The 22,085-nt window shown below is 36.3% G+C and overlaps 1 protein-coding gene across 10 annotated transcripts in view; it reads right to left on the bottom strand.

The window, feature by feature from the left end:
* The window catches only part of EBF1 (EBF transcription factor 1), a 460,751-nt gene that overhangs the window by 417,299 nt on the left and 21,367 nt on the right, over nucleotides 1-22,085 (bottom strand). For all 10 annotated transcript variants that reach the window (XM_027841850.1, XM_027841851.1, XM_027841852.1 and 7 more), the window contains exon 6: nucleotides 18,498-18,566. In XM_027841850.1, the coding sequence (XP_027697651.1) occupies nucleotides 18,498-18,566 (69 nt within the window). The remainder of the gene's footprint in view (nucleotides 1-18,497; nucleotides 18,567-22,085) is intronic.

Genomic DNA, 22,085 nt, shown 5'->3' with positions numbered 1-22,085 from the left:
GAGGTAGGTTGACCTTCAAGCAGAGGATGGGGAGTCCATTGCCAGGTCTCTAGTCAGAGTTTTTATAATAAAGTGGAACTTTCCAGAGATTAGACTCTGCTGACATAACCCATGAGAACCCAGGAGCACATCCACTACACAATGAGGCAGCAGACTAGGATTTCAGTGTAGAGCATTAATCTATCTCAGAAACAAAGCATAGCATAGACATGCTTCTCCCACAGATCCCTGGTTACTCAGAGGTTGATAGCAGAACACGAATGACGGACTATAGATCTGTATCTGGAAGGGACCTTAGAGACCATCAAATCCAACTCCCTCATTTTACAGATGAGGAAACTGAGGCCCAAGGTCACAGTGCTAATTAAATATGAGAGATTGGATCTGAACCCAGGTCTTCTGACTCCAGAGCCAATGGATGACTTTAATGCTAATCCTCAACAAATTCCATCCAACAGAATAAGGCAGTGAAACAATGACAAGATAAAAGCTAGATATAGCTTTCCATTACTGGTCCACGTACAACCACCATACTACCTTCAGTTTTCTCATTTCTAAAATGAGAATAATCATTCAATGACTGTAAACCTTAATTTCCTCATCTATAAAATGAAAGGGTTAGACTAGTTTTCCATAGTACTCGTTAATGTGAAATCCAATGATCTTTCAGAAGACCTGATTTCGAATCTCAGCTCTGCCACTACTACATATGTGGCCACAGGCAAACCACGGAAGTGAATTTTAAGGGCTAAAGAAACCCTAATTTGATCCAATCAACATTTCTTAAGTCCTTACCATGTGGAATGCATTTTTCTATGTACTAGGAACACAAAGACGGAACCAGATTAAAATATAATTGAAAAATGTTTAACAAAGCAAATTTAAAAATATAACACAACATAGATAATGTTAATTTGTGATTTTCTAAGTTAATACACAGACAGGGCTCCATTTCTATCTGAGTTTGACATTATTGCCTTAGCCCATATTCTCAAGAAGTTTATACTCTAATGGGCAGACAGGGGCTGGCAGGTATGTCCCCCCCAAAAAAAACCAATACAACTAGGATACTCTCAAAAGTTATCCAATTCATCACCATGCCAAGCAGAGGGAAACCTACACTATATTTAAAGGAAGCAGATTGCTATGTGGCAGTTTTCAAGAGTAATTTCCTCCTTAAGCTGCAGGGGAGGCAATATCCAAACTCCAGTGCATTGCCACTAAATTTGGAAATCTGCCCTATTGGAAATTTAAATCATTCTAACATTTGTTGACCCTAGTGCAAGGGTGAGGAAACCTGTGGCCTCGAGGCCACAGGTTCCCCAACCTTGCCCTAGAGAAATAGACCCAATGAAATGGGGGGACTTAACTTTAGAACTTGCACTAATTACTTTTTTTAAAATTTTTGTTCCCTGTTAGATTTGATGTAGTCTGTAAGTGAAATTCTTAAACCTAGTAGTCATGCTATGATTAAAAATCCCTCCAGCAGAAGAGGTACAGGGAAGGAACACAACTTTATCAAACACCTACCTCAAACGTCTTGAAAAGGATGAGACAGAGCAAAAGCTCCCCTTCTTGGGAAAAAAAAAAAAAGCCTAACGTTAAAAGTTGAGGGGAAATGCTAGAAATGGCTTTAGGGTTATTCTATTGTTGCTATACCACTGCCTCATTCCCCAAATGGCCTACACTGCCAATACAATCTCCAACTTTCCACAGAGCTTTTAATTTCTAGAATACAGGAAGTGGGGAGGGGGTAAACCTTAGCCATATGAAAGCCAATACAATGGAAACTTGCTAGAACTCTAATGATTAAGGAGATAGCAAGCTAGCTGGTCTATGCAAGCCACCAAGAGACAAGAATTTGGAAGGATGTACATGGCTAAATACCTTCAAACTTCAAGATGGAGATTTCTCAGAAATGGAGTCTAAATCCCTCCCAGTCAAAAGTTAAAATACTCCAAGCCATTGCTTCCTGAGCAACATTATACAAGACTTTTGTAGAATTTCCAGAATGGTGACATTTGTTAATTCTGGATTCATATTTCAGTATCTCAAATTATTTTTAGAATGGACTTTCTTAAGTCTCTTATTATCTATCCATTATTTGGAGAGAAGAAAAACTAACATTTCACATGTAATATTGAGAACCTGGTGATCTAAAAAACAACAACTATTAGCAAACCAAACAAATCACTAAATAAAGAAAATTACTGCTGTTAAGACATACTGTTCTGAGAATTATAAGAATAAACACAAGAATGCAAAAGCTGTTGTGGGCAAAGAATTATTCAAGTCTGCATTTGAGTAACTCTGCATTTTAATTTAACCCTTTGAAACATTAATCAAACCATAGCTAATTATAGGAATTAAGGAATTAAACGATGGAATCTTCTAAAAGATATTATTTAAAAGGCAGTTTATACAATTACTTGTATAGATGTTTGCTTTAAAGAGGAAAACATTTCTACTGTAATGAAAAGGGTCTTAGAAAATTAAATTAACAAGGGGGGACCAGGCTGATATGAAACTAAATTAGCATCAAATGCAAATTACAGGGTACTTAATGGTAGAAACAGGTGCAGAGAAGAACCCTAAATGAGATAAATGAATAAAACATCCCTCTCCACAAATGTGGAAGCTGACACAAAGTCAATGATATGAATAATTCAGCAGTCTCCACACTGCTGTTGAGGTCAGCTTGCCTTGACCTTTGAAACAGGAAGTAAAATTCAGTCCAAATTTGAGTGACTAGAAATATAGCTGTTATTTGTTTTTAATAAATAAAAAGAAACCTTAAGATATATATACACATATGTACATATATACACAATACAATTTGAAGCAATAAGTAAAAAGACCACAATAAAAATGGTTTTTAAACCAAAAAATGGTTCAATATAATAATGCCCAACAACTGTTTCAACATGAAAACATAAAAACAAATGAAAAAGGAAAAAGATAGGCACATATATGGCATATATATGTATGTATGTATATATATGTATATATATATACATTTTTATGACTGGCTATCTTGGTTTATTAGTAACTAGAGTACCTGCAATAGTAAATTGTGATTTTGTAATGTTTATTTTTAAAATAATTTTGTTGTACTTAATGGGATATTCACATTGGCACAAAAAGCATGTAATATTCCATGCTTTTATCAAGGTATTTTATATTAGTTAAGCAAAGCAATACAAATCTTCACATGTGTACAATAAGATTTCCTTAAAACCCCTACCCCTACCTTCTCAGAAATTGGTTTTACATATGATAAACACACATTTAATATTGGATTTCAATAATTAATGCTATAAGTACAACCTAGATTCTAAAACCAAATCTTCCAAACAACTATTTACCATCTCTCATGAGTTCATGTGTCTTTGGAGCCTCTTTTCTTACCTTATAGGTTTTCTGTGATGTAATGCCCCCAAAGTATTTTATATATTTTTACATACTCAGCTACTGAATGAAGGTATGCTTCCCATTTCAAATTGAATTTGGAAATACTAAAGATTAACCAGGTATGACAATAAACCAATTTCTACAAGCTTGAAAATCAGTAAATACGCATAGAGATATGTATATATATGAAATATGGCATATCATTGTTGTCTTTATTTTACAGCATATCATAAAAGATGTTTGATAACAGAAGTTATCTCTGACCTCTCATTGGTTCTCTGAATCTGACCAATATCTTGCTTATAGGTATATTTAAACTAATGTACATGTCAAATAGAACATTATGCTGAAGCGTGGGTTTAATTTTATTTCCTGAATTTCGGGAATGCAAGTCAATAAAATGTCATACTGAGAGGGGAATGGTGTACTTGGTTTATTACAGTTACCTCCTAAAGCTCAAGCTTAGTCACATAGCAAAACTAAAGATGCAATTTCTGTTACATCCACAAAATCACCCCTAGCTCAGCATATAATAAAGGGTGATAGACCAAACACTGCTGATTTGGGGTTTGACTTAATGACTAACCTAGGCTAAGGCTTTGTGTATAAAAGTGGCTCCCCATTAAATGACAGCTTTGAGAAGCCAGCTGGTTCTCATTTTGAAACAACCGGTTTCTCTATCCCCAAGTGCTAAAGAAAATAATCCTAGCAATCCATGACTACACACTTTCACAGGGGCAGCAATGAGAATGTGATTGCAGAGATAATTAAAGTCATTCCCAAAACTTCCAAGGAAAGGGGAATTGGGAGGGGGGAAATAGACAAAGATAGTGTTTAAATTAAACTATAACAAATCAGTTTGAGTTGGAGAAAGGAGAGAAGCAACTTCCTGGCTTCACAGAATTAAGTTTAACCTACTCTTTTCTTCTCCAAGAAGAGAAACATTCCTTGTTTTCCAAAATGGCAAACTGAGGTCAGAAATAAAATTACTGAGGGGTAAACAACTTAGTAGCATCTGGATGTTGATAAATAACAATTGGAGGAGCATCTTGTCTCTGATGATACACTAGGCCAAGACATAAAATATTAAGCAGTAATCTCCAATAAAATAGTCACCATGTCCTTGAATTCTTAAACAAATTTTTCCCAGCAGATCTAGCATGCTAAATTTACTTTAACATCAAAAAAAAAAAAACACTGAAGAACATGTCATATGAGTCATATACTTAAATGCATTAGTCTTAGAGGAAAAAAAAATTTTTCAAAATGCTATGCTGTTTATTATACAAGAAAAATCCATGCTTCAAATAGCCCTAATGACATTCTGTTCAACTAAGTTCCATGCTGGCTTGCAGATTTCATGTGCTATGTGGAAAGAGCTACGAGATGTGAAATCTCCCAGTCTGTGCTATCTGCATTTCACAGGAAGAAGAGATCAGCTCAATGAGGACTATTCAGTGCCTCTCAATTAACCTGATTAGTTCAGCGCATGACTCTCATGAATGACACCTTATCTTAGAAACGAAGGAAGAACTTCCTTCCTCATGCAGATACAGCAGCCCCCTAAAACCAGAAGATGTAGCCTATCAAATATTAGCTCCCGTCTGTTTCGCCTCCTTTCCCAAGCAAGTAGGTCACCAAGACCAGAAGAGGCAGCGCCTGATTGGATTTTGTGTCCTAGGGACATGCTAGTGAGGATCTCATCTGCCCAGGTGGCCCTAAGAAAAAGCTGGGAAAAGGGATGCCCCGTAGGCAACTTCAAGCCCCTTCTTTCAGAGTCAACCAGGCACATGATGGGATTTCTGGGAGGAGGTGGCAATTCATTAACCCTTCAATCACCAAAGCTGCATGTCAATATAATACCTGCTTGGGAGAGGTAAAATGCTGAGTTCTTAAGACTCTGGTAGACTGGGTAAAACAAAAGCTTGCTTTGATACGTGCTAGTCTGAAAGTTGTTTCACATTTGACAGAATAATGGGAGATAACCGTGTTGCCATGGCAAAACCAAGGCATTCCCAAAATTCTCCTATATCTTCACAAGTGCCATGTATGAGGGTATTTTTTAAGTTGTATCACTGTGGGTAATAGCAATATTAGTTAATAATAGAATCTGCGCTAGAAAGTGTAGATGAGAATGTCAACAACAGAGATTTTCACTTACATGTCTGCACCATGATTTACTTGATCAATTAACTAGCTAAGCAATGAGAAGATCCTCACTATAATCATATAGGGATTGCCATTTTTAAGTGTAATAAATTCAATGCTTTACCATTTCCTACAAAACAATTTCTATTTATCAAACAGTGGTTTCTTTTCACATTTATTTACTGGGTTGTGATAAAACCACCTCAATACCCAAAAAACGTAATTAACAAAATTGCAGCAAACTTCCTAGATTGAGTCCCTAGCCATAATAAGAAATCTTTTGCCTCAGTTTACTCAGCAATGTGGTAGACTAGAATCAATAGAATTTTCAAGCTCGAAATGACCTTAGTAACAATTTATTCTACAGATCAGGAAACAAAGGCCCAGAGGATAATAGTAGCTTTTATTTATAGAAATGCTTTAAAATTTGAAAAGCATTTTCCCCACAACTACCATGTAAGGTAGGTAGTACAAGTATTATTCCTAGAATCTAAGCTCCATGCTAAGAGGGCATAAACTAAATCCTGATTAAATATTTTATATGCCCCAGGGCCCACAGCAGACACTTAATAAATGTTTGCCATTCAATGACAACAAATTCAATTCTGAAAATATCCGTTAAGTTCCTACTATGTGCTGGAAACAAAATGGGGAAAAAAGGTCCCTGATTTCAAGAAACTTACATTTTACTAGAGGAATACATTATGATCAGTATAATAGTAAGTAGAGAGAGAAAGAGCTAAAGAAGAGGTCACACAAAGTGCTAGAAGACTTTGTGAGGAAGGAGAGAAAACTAGCAGCTGAAGGATTCAGGGAAGACTTCATGAAAGAGACAGAACTTAAGTTGAGCCTTGAAGAAAGATAACAACTGTGAAAAATCAAAGATAGAGTATATTCCAAACATGTAGCTTTTGAAAATGTACAGAGGTTGGAAATGTCACGACCAGTTCAGGGTGGGTGCAGAAGCATTTCCACTTTGGCCAGAATGGAGAACAGGTGATTGGGAAGTTAAGTGAAACAAGGTTGGAGAGAGGTTGTAATGATGGCAGAAGGCCTAAAAAGCCAGGCTTAGGGATTTACATTTTATCCTAGAAGCAACAGAGAGCCATTCAAGGTCTCTGAGAAGGAGAGTAACATAATCACACATACCTGCACCTCATAAGATTTTTATGGAGGTGATGTGAAGAATGTGGTACCATTCTGGGACTGGTGGCAGGGACAACCTTTATTATCAGTCATCATTACCAGATGGTGGGAACTGGACTAGGGTGATGGACATGAATGGAAAGAAGTGTATACATGTGAAAAATAAAGGTAGAATGGACAGAACTTGGCAACTGATTTGATATTAGGTGGAGAGGAAAGCCAAAGATACTTCTGAGGTAACAAAGTCTGGTCATTTGAAGTGCAGAGTAAACATTTAATAAATGCTAGTTGATTGACTGGGAGGAAGGAAGTGCCATCAATAGACATAAGCAAGTGTGGAAGAAGGATGACTTTCAGGGAAGATGAGTTCATTTTTGGACTTTTTGAGTTTCAGGTTTGAGCTGGCATGATACCCAATAGTAGATTTATATGGCAGGCAGTTAGAGGTACAGAACTGAGTTCTAAGAAAGACATAGAGGTTAGAGGGTCAGCAGCATGGAGATCTAAGCAAATTGGATCATCAAGAGAAAATGTAAAGAGAAAGGAAAAGGACTCAAGATACCCACCTCAATGAATAAGAGAACAGGGGAGCTAGATGTTAAGTTAGCGAAGGAAAAGGAGGAAAACAGACAAAGAGAACTTTGTCACACACATACACACACAACAACAACAAGAGAGGAGAAACTGTCCAGGAGAAAAGGATATTGAAACTTGCAGAAAAGTCAAGAAGGGGGGCAGCTAGGTGGTGCAGTGGAGAGAGCACCCGCCCTGGAGTCAGGAGGACCTGCGTTCAAATCTGGCCTCAGACACATAACACTTACTAGCTGTGTGACTATGGGCAAGTCACTTAACCCCAATTGCCTCACCTATAAAAAAAAAGGTCAAGAAGGATGAGGACTCAGGAAAGACAATCAGATTTATCCATTAAGAAAAGATTTCAACAAGTAGTTTCATTAAAATGGTGGTATCAGGAGTCAAACCTCAAAGAACTGAAGACTGAGTGGGTGGTAAGGAAATAGAAGCAGTAAGGGTAAACAATTCTTTATAGAAGCTTAGCAGTGAAAGGGGAGTTGAAAGAAAGGACAACCACTTTAGACTGCAAGCATAGTCAAATGAAGGTTGTTTAAGGATGGGAAAATCCTAAGCATGTTTGTTGGCATCAGAGAAAGGGAGTAGGATTGAGAGCTATTGAAGAAGAAATGAGGGGCAGAAAGAGGTGAGGAGAGAGAATGAATATAAGCAAGGCTGAAAACTCAAAGAAAAAGAATAGGAAAGCAAAATTGAGCAAACTCAGAGTAAGGATAGTGAAGATGTGGTGAAGGGCATTTGTAGAGGGATGAGTCTTGTAGTGTAACTAGATTAGCTTCCTCATTCTGTGTGACAGAATCAAGGGAAGAAAGGACAGGTGATATGTTAAAACTTGATGACAAGGTGTTAAATATAAAGAAAGGAGAAGACAAGGATGCTCACAACTTATAGCCTATACCTGCTGAGAAATGGGAGCTGGAGATAGTATTGGAGACTTGAGGAGAGAAGAGAAAAAGAGTTAGTGACATTCTTTGGAGAATGTGACAGTTCATCAGGGGTGAATTTAAAAAAATTGCTGTGCAGTAGAGAGGGCCCAGTTGAGATTAAGTAGCATGAATTTGTAAGACCAAACTGAAATGATTGTGTGCCTTCCTCTAGCAACACTCAGCAACACAGTAGGACAAAGAAGGCAGGAGATGTAGTGGGCAGAGACTGAACTTGAGGATTGGCAAGGTATGAGGCAAAATGTGAACAGACAAGGGGGTAAATACCTAAACTCTGACTGTTTAACTTGTCAAGATTGTGAAAGAAAAAAAAACAGTAGGACAGTGGGGTTGACTAGGAGAACTGAGAGGTCATCACAAGGATAAGGTATATATTTAAGAGGAGTGAGACAGATGGCGTAATGATGTACAGAAGGTTGTGATTGTTATCTCTCATTTTACAGATAAGGAAACTGAGGCAACAGTCATAAGAACAATAGTGTTATAAGTAGAACAAACTCTCCCTTTGAATAACCATATTTTTCATGTTAAGATGCACAGATGTCCCACTGACTTAGCCCAGTGAGTAAACAATACAAACTCAACATTTCCTCCAACACCTGTATGAATTCAAACAAATTTATAGAACAAATGCTAATTTTTTTAAAAACACCAAAGTCTAAATAAATGAAATATCAACTTAAGAATTAGTGAGGAAAACATGCATAGAAAGCATGACTCCTTGGGATACAGGAGGCAACACGATGTAGTGATAAAAATCCCAGGATGAGGGTCTAGTGACCCAAGTCCTAATCCTGACTCTGCCATTACTCTATGTATCTAATCTCTTCGCCTATGATCCTGTTTCCTTTTCTATAAAAGAGTGACATCTGCCCTACCTAATTCACAGTATTGCTATGAAAAACAAATAAAAGCACTCTTCAAAGAAAATTGAGGGAAGTGGCATGGGGAGGGGTGTTAGTGTGAGGAAGTCCCTGTGTGGGAACTCCCTCCAGTTCTATAGGCAACTAATACTATAATTTACAGTCTTAGAGAGTTATCTGGGACACTGAGGTCAATAACAATTGTCCATTGTCACAGGATCAGTACAGTACAGAGGCAGGATTAAAGACCCTAAATGTCACTGAATCTATTCCCCTTCATTTTACAGATGGGGAAACTAAGGCCTATAAAAGTTAAATGACTTGCCCAGGTCACACAGCTATTAAGCAGCAGAGCTGGAATTTAAACCTGGCTCCTCTGACTCCAAATCTAGGGCTCCTTCCACTATACTAAAATGCTCCTGACTACAAGGTCAGCCCTCTATCCACTACCCATACTGCCTCACAACATCCAAATACAAGGTATTATTGCAGGTATGTATTTCTGTTTGTTTTAAAGATGCTTATAGACTAAAATCCACATGTTAATATTTAATCAACTTATATCAGAATCTCAAAGAATATTCTTCCATCATCACTTGCCACAAGTACAAGGAAACAATTTTTCTCAAATTATTCTCTGTGTGACCTTGGGCAAGTCACTTAACCCCAATTGCCTCACCAAAAAGCAAAAAAAAAAATTATTCTAAGATTAGAATCTAGAATTGGAATATCAACAAAGTTATACAGAGAAAGGTGGAATACTTGAAGTAAATTTTTCTCCTCTTATCACTGAACTTAGTAGCTCCAAAGACAGCTCTTTTAACTCCCAACCATATCTTCTTTTTCTAAAGTAAAGGAGTTTCTAATGAACATAGAATATATCATCCTTTCCCCCACTTCTATGAAAATGTTTTGCCATATTTGAACCAGGTACAGGAGTTTGAATAAGATTCCTTCTGGGATGTCAGCCAATAGCAAGGCTCTGTGCACCAAAAACTGTAACTGAAACAATACATTCCTGAAAATTACTAATAGACTAAACCCCTTACTAGTTGGAAATATAGCAGAAATAGGAAAAAAAACCCTGAAATTTAAGCTGTAAAATAATAGACACATGGAATGAAAGTGACTGTATTTTCTGATATTCTGCAGAGTAAAAGACATTAGTCAAATCATGGCTACATTGGACTTAAAAAAAGAAAAAGGAAAAAAATAACCTCTAGTGAAGGCATTCAACTGTACAGCAAGCTGTTTCCAGGATCTTTTCACAGTATAAGGCAGGGGAAACTGTTTGTAACAGACCAAAAAGCCTGGCCTGGGGTGAGCTCATTGGTGCCTTGAAGCCATAACTTTCACATGCAAACAGTCAGAGTCAAGAGACTAATTTCTTACAATCACTCTGAGCTTTCATTTTGATTGTTTTTCAATGAATCATTTTAAAAAGAAATTTTCCTCCACAGTAAGAATGGCAAAATCTGTTAGCTTGTACAGAAAAGGCTTTTCCCAAAAGATGAAAAACACTGTATTCAGTCAATTAAACAATCCACTTGAACAAAAAAGTTCCCAACAAATTTTTTTGAGGAGAGGGAGGGTGATGCAGAGTGTATTTTAAAAGGACAATAACTTAAAAAAAAAAACTTTAACGCAAATTAAAATTTGAGGGCCTCTTCAAGCCTATAAAATATTATGTCATGTTTGATGTCATTCCTAATCACAATGCATAAGTTTGAGGTTGCCTCTAGTCTCTCTCTGTCTCTCTCTCTCCTCCTGCTCCTCCTCCCTCCCTTCAATGGCGCTGAAAGTGTTAAAGAAAACAATAAAAGAACAAGTGAGTGTACTGGGTAGGATTTACTGGCATTTACTTTTAATCTATGGTCCTTTACTCTGTAGCTTATCAGCCCTGTGTCAGTCCTTTTTCCTTCTTTATATTTCATGAGGAGCCCCCCATGCTGCTACTGAGAGACAGAGCCCAAGTGTCTGTAAGCTTTTTGTCAGGTAAAAAGAGAAGAAAAAGGAGAGGAACAAGAGGAAAAGCAAAGCTAAGAGGCATCTATTAGATGTCACTAGGCTTTTGTATTCATGTCAATGATTCAGGATTAGAGTATTTGAAATAATCTTATTGAGAGGAATCAAAAGCCCCACAGAGTGAGAGCCTGCTCTGTAGCATATGGCAGGGCAGTGGCCAATATCTTATTAAAGATGTGTTAGCTAACACTATTACTTTTATATTCTATTACAAAACTAGTATGACTCAAACAGTTAGCTACATGGTATAGTTACATCTCAGGGCTTGATATGTCAGAGAAAGCTGTGTGATTTGCCAGCCTATTTGGTTAAGTCATTATAAGTGGGCTTTGGGATCCTGATTCTTTTCACTTTTGTTGTTGTTTTGCCCTTTTCTGAAGCTAGAACCATGTACTTCGCCTTCCAAAAGAAAAAAAGTCCTAAAGTATCCAAAAGACTACTCTCACATGTGGCATAGATTAAACAACAGTGACATTTTCCCCCTCAATAATTAGTTTATTAAGTTTGTATCTATAAACTCCTGACTTTCTATATGACAGAGAAGAAAACACAGCATCCTGGAGCATGTGCATCTGTATTCTCTCCCCAGCCCCACTGACCCCTCCCCCCCCAAAAAAATACAAACATCTTTAGCTTCACAGTTTCGCTGGGTTAGCACAATTAAAATTCTATTACAATAGATACTGTAACTCTAAAACCTTTACTTGCTTCTGGACAAAGACTTGTAACTGGAGAAATAGTTTGTTCAAGAGATTTATCTTCATCTGCCTGCACCTTTTGAGGCACCGAGCAACCAGGTACAAAACTGTACTGTTCACCATTATTTCACCAACTGCAATAGGAGCATTTAGGTCACTTTCATATTGTCCAGTGTAGTATATGGTTACATAGAATGTAACATGGGAAGAAAAAAATTTGCATGTGACCCATTTCATATCATATATGAATTTTAAAAGACACGGAATTTACTTTTTTACGGGAGACTTCAAAAAGGATTTTAAAACTATTTGTTCCCATTTTATTGGGTCTTGTTTAAAAGGTTTTGTAGAGTGTAGGTACATGAGGATAATGGCAGTTTAGAAAGATTTGGAGATGTGGTTCTAGGAATTTTGTCTTTTCATTTTAGGGAACTTCCTTTAGAAAAAGCAAACATTTTTGATGCAATAATATATTCTGATCACAAACTGACTGCACAAAGTTGCTAATATGACACACAGGAGACTTTGTACTGACTTTCTGTACTTTTCCAGAACTGTTATAAGAGAAAAGTGATGATGAGGTTAGAAAATGAAAACTTATAGCAAGATCCGAAATGCTACATCACATATACACAACTGCTATTTCTCTGAAGCTGAGTTAAATACATTTCTTGGAAGTTGTTACCAATAATTCCTTTACATGAAAACCACTGTTATTCATTATGGAGTGTCCACATTAGTATTATGCCATGTCAAAGTACTTTGCATTATGATATAATGTCAGCATATTTGAAATACGTTTTAATGTATCCTAGTTGTATATTGGGAAATAGCTGGTAGGCAAAGAAAATTCAGACTTATTTGCTTACTGTATTAATATCATCACAGTCACTGAGCACCAATGTACAAGGCTTTTTGCATCCTCAGAATATTTTCTAATATTTGATGGATTTTAAAATAATAGAGTTTCATAAAAATCCATTACTCATGACCATGTAAGAATTCCCACTGAGAAAGCAAATGTTTAAATGTAGAGAGGTTACTAAACAACAATGAATCCATGTTCAGTCCCAGTGGTCCAAACAAGGACCACTTTTTAAAAATGCAAATATCTCTAAAATAACAAGGAGAATGCCAATTATCTAGCCTGTGGGTAACTTTGTAAGTATATATCACCTTTGTACACTTTCATGGAGCACTAAAGGTTAGGAAATCAGTTAGTGTAAATGGCTTATTAGTGGTTTGGGAAATTTTAATCAGAGATATCTTTACAACTCTAGTTATACCTGTTTCTGATACCTACATGCTTCCATTATGAATGACACACAAGTCGATTAAGTTTCATAATTCACCCTTACTTAAAACTAGACCCCCAAAATAATTTTTAAGATGAAAAATAATGAAACAAAAGCCACAGGACAGGATAGAAACTGACTATTTGGCCACTACCTTAATGAAAGTAGCATTGATTTTCTTGTTGTTTGAGGAAGTTTATCTTAAAGAAAACAGAAAATAAATGAACAAACTGCATCCTGGAACTTATTTGTGATTATAGGTAAAAAAAATTAGCCAATACCACCACCATTTGTGTTAAGAGGGTCCCAGATGCCTTCACACACTTGGAAAAATGTATTCCTTTTCACAGTGAAACATTATCCAAAGCTTAATGCTTTCCATATTCTTCCCACTTCTCACTACTTGCATAAGGATACATTCTACTTAAAAAAAAAAAAAAAAACCAAGCACTTCAGGTGGGGAAAAGTCTGCCTGTAGTAATGTAACATTGCTCTCTTCTGAGGATTCCTAATAGCTTTTGACACAAAAAGTCACTACAGCATTTGGAAATGCAGAGTAAATAAATCTAGTCACAATTTTGTAAACCTATATTCAACTTAGTTTTCTTCTTTTTCAATGAAGCAGAATGAGATGACTTTAATTTTGCAATAATCAAGCCAAACTACCTTCTCAATGTTTTCTTAATTGATCATCTCTAATACTAGTCATATGATCCACCAAATAATCAACATGGAAATGAAACTGAGATGAATATGGAAAGTATTTGAGAATCCCAACAAGAAACTTATAAAATCCTTGGCATCTAGAAAGCCAAAATTGAGAAAGAAAAATTATTTACTTAGATGTAAAGACACAATGATTCCATTCAGTGATGTCTGTTCTTAAGATGACAAAAATTTGTAAGGGTTACTGTAGGTCAAGTGTCAGGTACGGCCATAGCAAAGGTAAGACTCTTTGGGTGCCAAAAATAAACCACAAAGGAAATGTTTCTCAAAAGTGATAAAGACACAAAAAGGAAGAAGTCATCCTATTCAACATAAATGAATTATAACCAGCAAATCTAAAATCTTTATGTGTATATAAGTTGACATTTCCTAATACACACATGTGTATATGTGTATATGTATATATACACATATATATTATAAAAATTATGAGGAATCCAAAACATGCAAGTAATTCCTTTTTTTATTCAGCTATACTGTATTTGAACAGGATGGGGACAGAATTCACATGAGAAAGAAGGAGCATGAGGAGGAATTATATGATTTACCAAATCTATCTATTCTTTAAAAGAACATCATTCTGATTCAGTAACAACCAAATATTGATGTTACATAGATCTGAATAAATAAATTAAACCCAACCTTTAACCATTGGTCAAAGTACATTATCTATCACTGGATCCCAAACTGAAGGAAAACAAAAAAATTCTCTCCTCCTAATTTACTGGAATTTAATGCCTATCTGACCTGAAATTTGAGTTCTTTACATGAAAGGGATTTTATATTGCGTTTCAGAGAACTAAGTGATCTATATTCATCTAAAACAGTGCTAGATTAGTGTATACTGAATTAGTTCTAGAAAAGTAAGGGGTGACTTTTTTTTTTACACAAATAGGGAATGAACATCTCTAAGCCAACTAACCATATATTTAATAATTATTAACATGCTATTTATAATAAGTTTTTTAAAGTTTTCCATGTAACAAGAAATGGAAGCTTCCATCACAGATTTCGAAAAATTATAAAATTGGTCTCCTATTTCATTCTACCCTATGTGACTTTTGTCATTATCATCTTTTCTGATTCTTACAAAGCAAACCTAATTAAGAACCTCTCTCATTAGTCTTCCAGAAAAATTAGCACAGCTTATGCTAATTACTCCTGCAAAATTTAATAAACTCGTTGAAATGGGAATAGTCTAATGAGGTTTTATTTATTGAACTAAGATAACTCTAAGGAAAAAGGTTAGGGCACAAGGATATTCAATGTGGTAATAAAACTACAATTTATTCGATTTCTGAACAAGAATTTTATTGCAAACCTTTTAAATTCAAATACCAGTTACTGTGTGAATGTTAAATCAGTCTTGAACTTAATTTAATAACAGGAAGTATATTTTTTGAAAATTTAACAATAATTACCATACAACCAATCATCTCAACTGTAATGGTGTCATTAGCTCCTGGTCATCAACTATTCAGACTAACACATTTAACCACAGTCATACCTAAATAACCTCCAAAATCTGGATATTTGGAAACATCTGTAACAATTACCACCTTCAAGGAACACAAAACAAATTCCTGTAATTGTATTAAAACTGTTGAGGTCTCTTTTTCTAACTGTGCTGGGTTCAATCACAGTAGAGCACAAAATGGGAGCCCATTTCCCAGGTCAGATCTTACAGCAGTCAAGGTTATTTTTTTTAATTCCACTTATTTTGATGAACTACATCTAACTAGTTGCTATCCCCAAATTACTAGCAACAAATAACTACAGTTAAGTTTTAAGTCACAAAATAACTTATTTTGCACCATAGAATAGCTTTGTCTGGTCCAAGGCTAACCACCCTATAAATAGTTTTCCTGAATAACCACAACTAAATGTCTTTCAAGTGATAAAAATAGAAATGTTCTTCCAAAATCTGGAGGGCATGAAGAGGGAACTGAAAATTATTGGTGTCCAAATGTGGACTGAGTATGAAAACTATGCTAAATCCCAACACAATTGATTACACTCCCAATTCCATAATTGCGCTTTGTTGTATGTCTTGCAGAAACAGTTACTATTGCTGATGTATGCAGGCCTCGTGGCCTATTTTACACAATATGCTGGGATTCGCATCCATAAATCTGAAAGCAGATCAAACTCTAAGCACGTAACACAGATATTATGCAATCTGTAATATGGAATCAAATTGGAAACTATGAAATTCAAACACGGTTGCCATCATATTTTTCCTTCACAGCAATTTTGTGGAATTGAAAAATCTTTTCTATTTAGCCCTTCCTTGTATAAGTTCTTTGTTGCTGTTATTCTCTTCTCTTCTTGTTAAAAAATGGAAGTTTCACATGTCAGCACAGACAGGACGAGGGCTTTTTAAAGCTCCGGCAGTCCGAAGGACAAATAAATTCTGAAAACTCATATGCAAATAAAAATAGCTAAATGGGGTTTTGCATATCAATTGGCATCGTAGCTTAAAAAGATGGTTCACATGCACAAGTGATAACAGCAGGCAAATAAACATATGTTAGGACTTGTACAGATATTCTAGTGCTTCAGCTGTTTTAAAAAGCGCTCCTTTTGAGAGACAGACACTGCCTACACACGATTTCCTACTTTCCAAACCGAAGGGAAAAAAAATGAAAAGGATAAATGTCATGAGTAATATTACTAAAGCCACCAACAGTATAAAGTGCATACTTATTTTGCCTAAATTGTTTGAACTACCCCAGCCAAGAAAAGGTTTTAAGTACCCTACTGGGACAGATGCAAAGCGGCAACAATAGAAGCCGTACTAATGCAATCCAGGTAACACAATCCTGTTTCAAAAACACAGGCTGGGCTAATTATGGCACTGCTGAGTCAAGTTTCTTATGCCATTGCAACCCACAGGAACAGGTCAAAATCAAATGTTATTCAAACCACAGTCATATCAACCTTCTATATCAGAGTCACAATTTAAAACCGAATGAAGAACTTAAAAGCTTAACCCATTCACAAGCAAAAAAATGTTTCATTGCGGGTGGCGAGGTAAGGTTTATTTTATCACTAAACTGAACTGTGTGCATAACAGGATGTTAGCGATTTCGAGGCTTTGCCTAATATGTGAACTCGTTCTTTCATCAGAATTATTCTTTTTTTATATAAAAAATGTTGTTTTAAAAAGGCTAACACAATATTTACAGCAATTACCAAGCTACAAAGTGCCAATTGAGTAAGCTGAACTGCCTATATAACAAATTTATGTGTATGTGTGTATTATAGTCATACTTTGCCTAACTCAAAATTTTTATATATCTCTGCAGAAAAAGTAGGAAGTGTATACCTACATGTAAATAGACATGGCCTTTTAATTCTCTGTGTAGTGTGGTCAAGTTAATAGCACTCACACATAACTTTCATACCACCTTACAGAGAATGAAAATGCATTTTAGACGTCTGAATATTAAATTATGTCATAGGCTAAAGATCTCTGTTTAATAATTCTCTTTTTGTTGCAACCTGAAAGCATATGTTTGGCAATAAACATTTGCTTTGGCTTTTAGCCCCAGTAAGGGAAAAGATGAGCTACTGATCACACAACTTAGGTGTTAATGAAGTCTGGGTGTACAGAACGTATCTTCTCTGCTTTATTGCTCACCAAAAATGGACAATCCAGCAAAGGAGATTCAAACCATATAAAATTGATGCATCACCTTTAAAAAAATTTGCTAAAACCCTGAAAAGATTTTCTTGATTAGCCCTTGTGCTTCCTTATGGGAGAAAGAGAATCACTCTTTCACAAGGTTCTTTTTGTGGACTAGTGGAAGGCGTTCCTCTTCCTAGCTGACAACTGACAGAATCCATAAACCTTCCAGGCCATTTAACTCTCAAAGACTAATGCTACATAACAAATGGTTTATCATATATGTTTCCGTACAATGAATTTCAATAATTAAAATGTAAAATGAATATTTGGAATGCAACTTTGCATAATGTGTAAGCACAGTGAATTGAAATGGCAATATACAACTAAAACAGATTTATTGTTCTAACCATGATTTACTTGGTCATGTCAGATTAGTAATATGGATCTGTTTAAAAACACAATAATTAAGACAAGCAGGATGAATTAATCAACTCACAATACAGTAAAAGTAGCAATCAAACCAGGAAAATAGTAGTAGAAAATCTTAGTTCACAGATCTCTTTTAACTGCTTTTATGCATAAATAAGAACCTTAAAATGTAGATGGATTGCATCCAACAGAACTACTGTAGCTAAAAGTGATAATGATTCAAACATTTTTCAAATAAAAGTTAAATATTTATAAGTACCCAACCACATTTCATAAATCACAAATATTATTATTTTATTTCTGAAGCTTCCTGGCACAGCATGAAGATTGAACCACAGAAAGTCAGGGGAGAAAAAATCTCTCTTTCAGAGTATGAATCAGACACAAAACCAGAGCCCTCCAAGGAACAGGTCTCCCTCCAAATAACATTCCATATGGCCTTCATGGGAACTGCAGTCACAGCTCGGCTTAATTCACTATCAACAACCAAATTTCATCCATATACATCCATAACCCTTGCCCGTTAGTGACACAGGGCAGGTGTTTCATTATAATGAGGAATAAAGATTCAAGGAAAGAATAGTGGCCCCTACCTGTCAATTATCACTGGATCTGAGGGAGTCTCATTTCGGTTGCCACAGCTTTTCTTGTCACAACAGCGGCTATAGAGCAAAAGTGAAAGGATTTAGTACAACCATTACATTGTAAAATTATCATTAGGCAGACAGAAGGTTCAAATTGCTGGGTTACATATGGTAGAATTACCATGAAGCCATACCTGGAACTCAACCGATCTTTGTGACAGAAAATTCTATTTGGGTCACCTATGGGTTAATGATTATGTTTAACTTCTCCAGGCACAGCTGGGTAGGAACCATGAGGTGGGGGAGGGGTGGGGGATCTTCCTCTTGCCATGAATTACAGACCACTAGCCTATATAGGGGCAGATCATGGAATGTTAGAACTAGAGGAGGCCTGAGAAATCATTGAGGTAAACCCTACAGTTTTACAAATGAAGAAACTGACTCGAGCAAGGACTGACTGGCCCAGGGTCACACAGGACATAAGTGGCAGGACCAGAATTATAATCTGGAGGTTCTCATTCCAGTTCCAATGCTCCCTGTGGTCTTTCATGGGTTACATACAATGTATACTATTGCCACTTAGACACAGTGTAAAAAAGGTTCAGAATTATAGAAAGATCAACTGGTTTTCATTTTGTAGAAAGTAGAAATAATGACAGAGGTACATTTTTTTTCCTCTCCCATGATCATGGAACAATAGGACTTGGGGCTATAAAGGACCATTGTGACCATTTAAACAAATCCCCTCATTTTGCAGATGAGAAAACTGAGGCCCAAGATGATAATGATAATGATGATGATGATGATGATGATGATGATGATGATAACTAGCATTTATATAGCACTTTAAGGTTTCTGAAGCACTTTACAGATATCTCATTGATCCTCAAAACAACCCTGGGAAATAGGTGCTATCTTTATCCCCATTTTAAAAATGAGGAAACTGAGGCAGACAGTAGTTAAGTGACTGGTCCAAAATCACACAGTAAGTGTCAGAGGCTGGATTAGAATTCAGGTCTTCCTGACTCTGGGTCTAGCAGTCTAAATGACCTCATAGCTCAAGATCACAAAGTAGTAAGCAGAATAACTGAGATTTGACAGGTCTTGTGACCCTAGGCAGCTAGGTGGTACAGTGGTTAGAGTACTAGTCTGGGAATCAGAAAGACTCTTCCTGAGTTCAAATCTGGCCTCAGACACTTACTAACTGTGGGACCCTGGGCAAGGCACTTAACCCTGTTTGCCTCAGTTTCTTTATCTGTAGAATGAGCTAGAGAAGGAAATAGCAAATCACTCTAGTATCTGTCAAGAAAACCCCAAATGGGGTCATAAGGAGTCAGACACAACTGAATCACAACAAACTTATGACCCCAGATCCAGTAGTCTCTATTCTGGGGAGAGTTTCCTTCAAATAAAATGATTCCAAAATCCTAAAATAGAGGTTTGCTTGGAGGCTACCTTCACTACAGTCAGAATTTTTAAAGGTGAGAGGGGGGCAGCAGAGAAAAGTTACAAATTCACTATGCCAGCTGTTTTTTGTGTTCAAGTTTGAATACTGTTTTAAATTTTCTGAGAACATTAATGGCCACTCATATTATGGTAAGATTTACCCTAGAAACTGATGCCTTCTATCAGGTCATATAAAGTAGGAATGTGAAATGTAAGCTCCCTCTACCCAGACTCCACTCGAACTCTGACTTTGAGGTTTGCATTCTTTACAAACTAAGATCTTGCCATGTTCCAAAGGATTTTAAAATATTATTTGTAAGGAATGCTCTTTGGAGAATGGACCATTTAAGAATCACATTTATAAGTTAAATTTACCATGGTGACAAATCCACACAAACTGATATAAACCAATAAGAGTTGACATGCATATCATGCTGTAAGGTTTACAAAGCACTTTACTTTATGTCATTTAATCCTCAAAAATAACCTTCTGCCACAAGGGTCATTATTATCCCCATAAAGACTACTAAGGCATGGTCCCAGTTATGGAATGTATAGTGTGTAGTTTGTGTTGAGTGCTATATCACCTGTGTGAAATGGGGTTCAAATATACCTTAAAGAGAGGGGTAAAACAAAACAAGGGATGTAAAAAACAAAAAACCTCTGCTACAACCCTGATTTGTGATTTCCCCACTAGAGAAGAAGCAATGCTTACTTGTGCCTACCTACACTTACCAATTCAAGAATTTGGTGATAGAATCTAACTTCTAAAAACACAAGTCTTCTACCCTGGCTCCAGATTCCTGATGTTTTAGGTGCCCTCTCTCCTCTACATTTTGCAAAGGCAACATAATTAACCAAAAAAAATCTAGAAGGCTCAATTTATTCTCCCCTGGAGAGCCAAAATTGTTAGGGAACCACCCAACATTTTTTTCTCTCAAACAAAGGCTGGATGACCATTTTTTTGGTTATGTTACAGAATGGACTCTCATTCAGTTATGGGAGTAGGTGGTCTCAGCAATTCTCTTGGATTCTGTAATTATTCTTTTCTCTGCTTCAACAGCAAGTGAGATAGTTAAATGGCTCAAAGTTTACCCTCCCTAGTTACCCAGAGTTAGACTTAGCAAACTCTGAATAGGAGTCTCTATTCATTCATTCAACAGATATTTAGTGATTTCCATTCATGCAAAGAGTGCTGTATTAGGGACTTTATCAATTCCGTAGTATGGTAGTTTGTTCTCTCCAAACCTGATTAAAGCAGGTGAAGTCTCAATGAAAATGAGAAATGTAACTTTGTTTGCTATAGGAGGAGCATAAGAAATGTATTTGGGATATCTTGATGTGAAATGAAAAGTATAAAAAGACTAAGGAGAGGAGGGAAAAGGAGGAAATGATATCATAGAAAGTAGTACAGAATGGAAGAAAACAAGGGGGGAAATAGGAAAGAATCACAGAAGACTAGAAAGAGTAGGGAAAAGAACTGATAAAGGAAACAAAATACAATGAGAGAGGCCAAGGAGAAAGAAGAGAAGACCAAAAACCAAACCAGAACGTAAAGGGATTAGATCAGTTAACAGTCATGATTTTAAAAAAACAGACTTCGTAATTAAGTATGAAGAATATTTTTTAAAGTCGTTTGCCACATCCCATCTCATGGTGGTTGGAGTAAGGTCGTTTTTTAATATTAACATTTGATAGTGAATATAGGAGCATTTTGCTGTATATCTGAGTCTCAGGGCATCACTAGATTTTTTTCCTAAGCCCCAAATCCACTTTTTCGGCCCTTTGTATGCATTTATTCCAGAAGCCTGAAACTTGACTACCAGTCATTTCTTTATCATTTGGAAAAACATACTCAAAATATTGAGAGGCCTTTTCCCAGGATCTCACTATGGCCACAAAGTCCCAGGGAAATGGAACAAACTGCCAGGTAGCAAAATCCATTGAAAATCCACTGAGAAATAGCAATTATGGTATAGAGTAAAGAGTTAGAAAACCTGGGCTTAAATCCCAGCTCTGCTGCTTCCTAAGCCACATGATAATGAGAAAATCACTTAGCCTCCCTGAAATTCAGTATCCTTACATGTGAAGTTGTGGCCACCCTAAGGCAACAGAGAAACATGGTGGGTATGAACAGTCTACAGCATATTA

This window comes from Vombatus ursinus, unplaced genomic scaffold (genome assembly GCF_900497805.2).
Source record: "Vombatus ursinus unplaced genomic scaffold, bare-nosed wombat genome assembly UNPS02014863.1, whole genome shotgun sequence".
NCBI lineage: Eukaryota > Metazoa > Chordata > Mammalia > Diprotodontia > Vombatidae > Vombatus > Vombatus ursinus.
The sequence above is the reverse complement of the archived record's forward strand: the minus strand, read 5'-3'. Positions and strand labels throughout refer to the sequence as shown.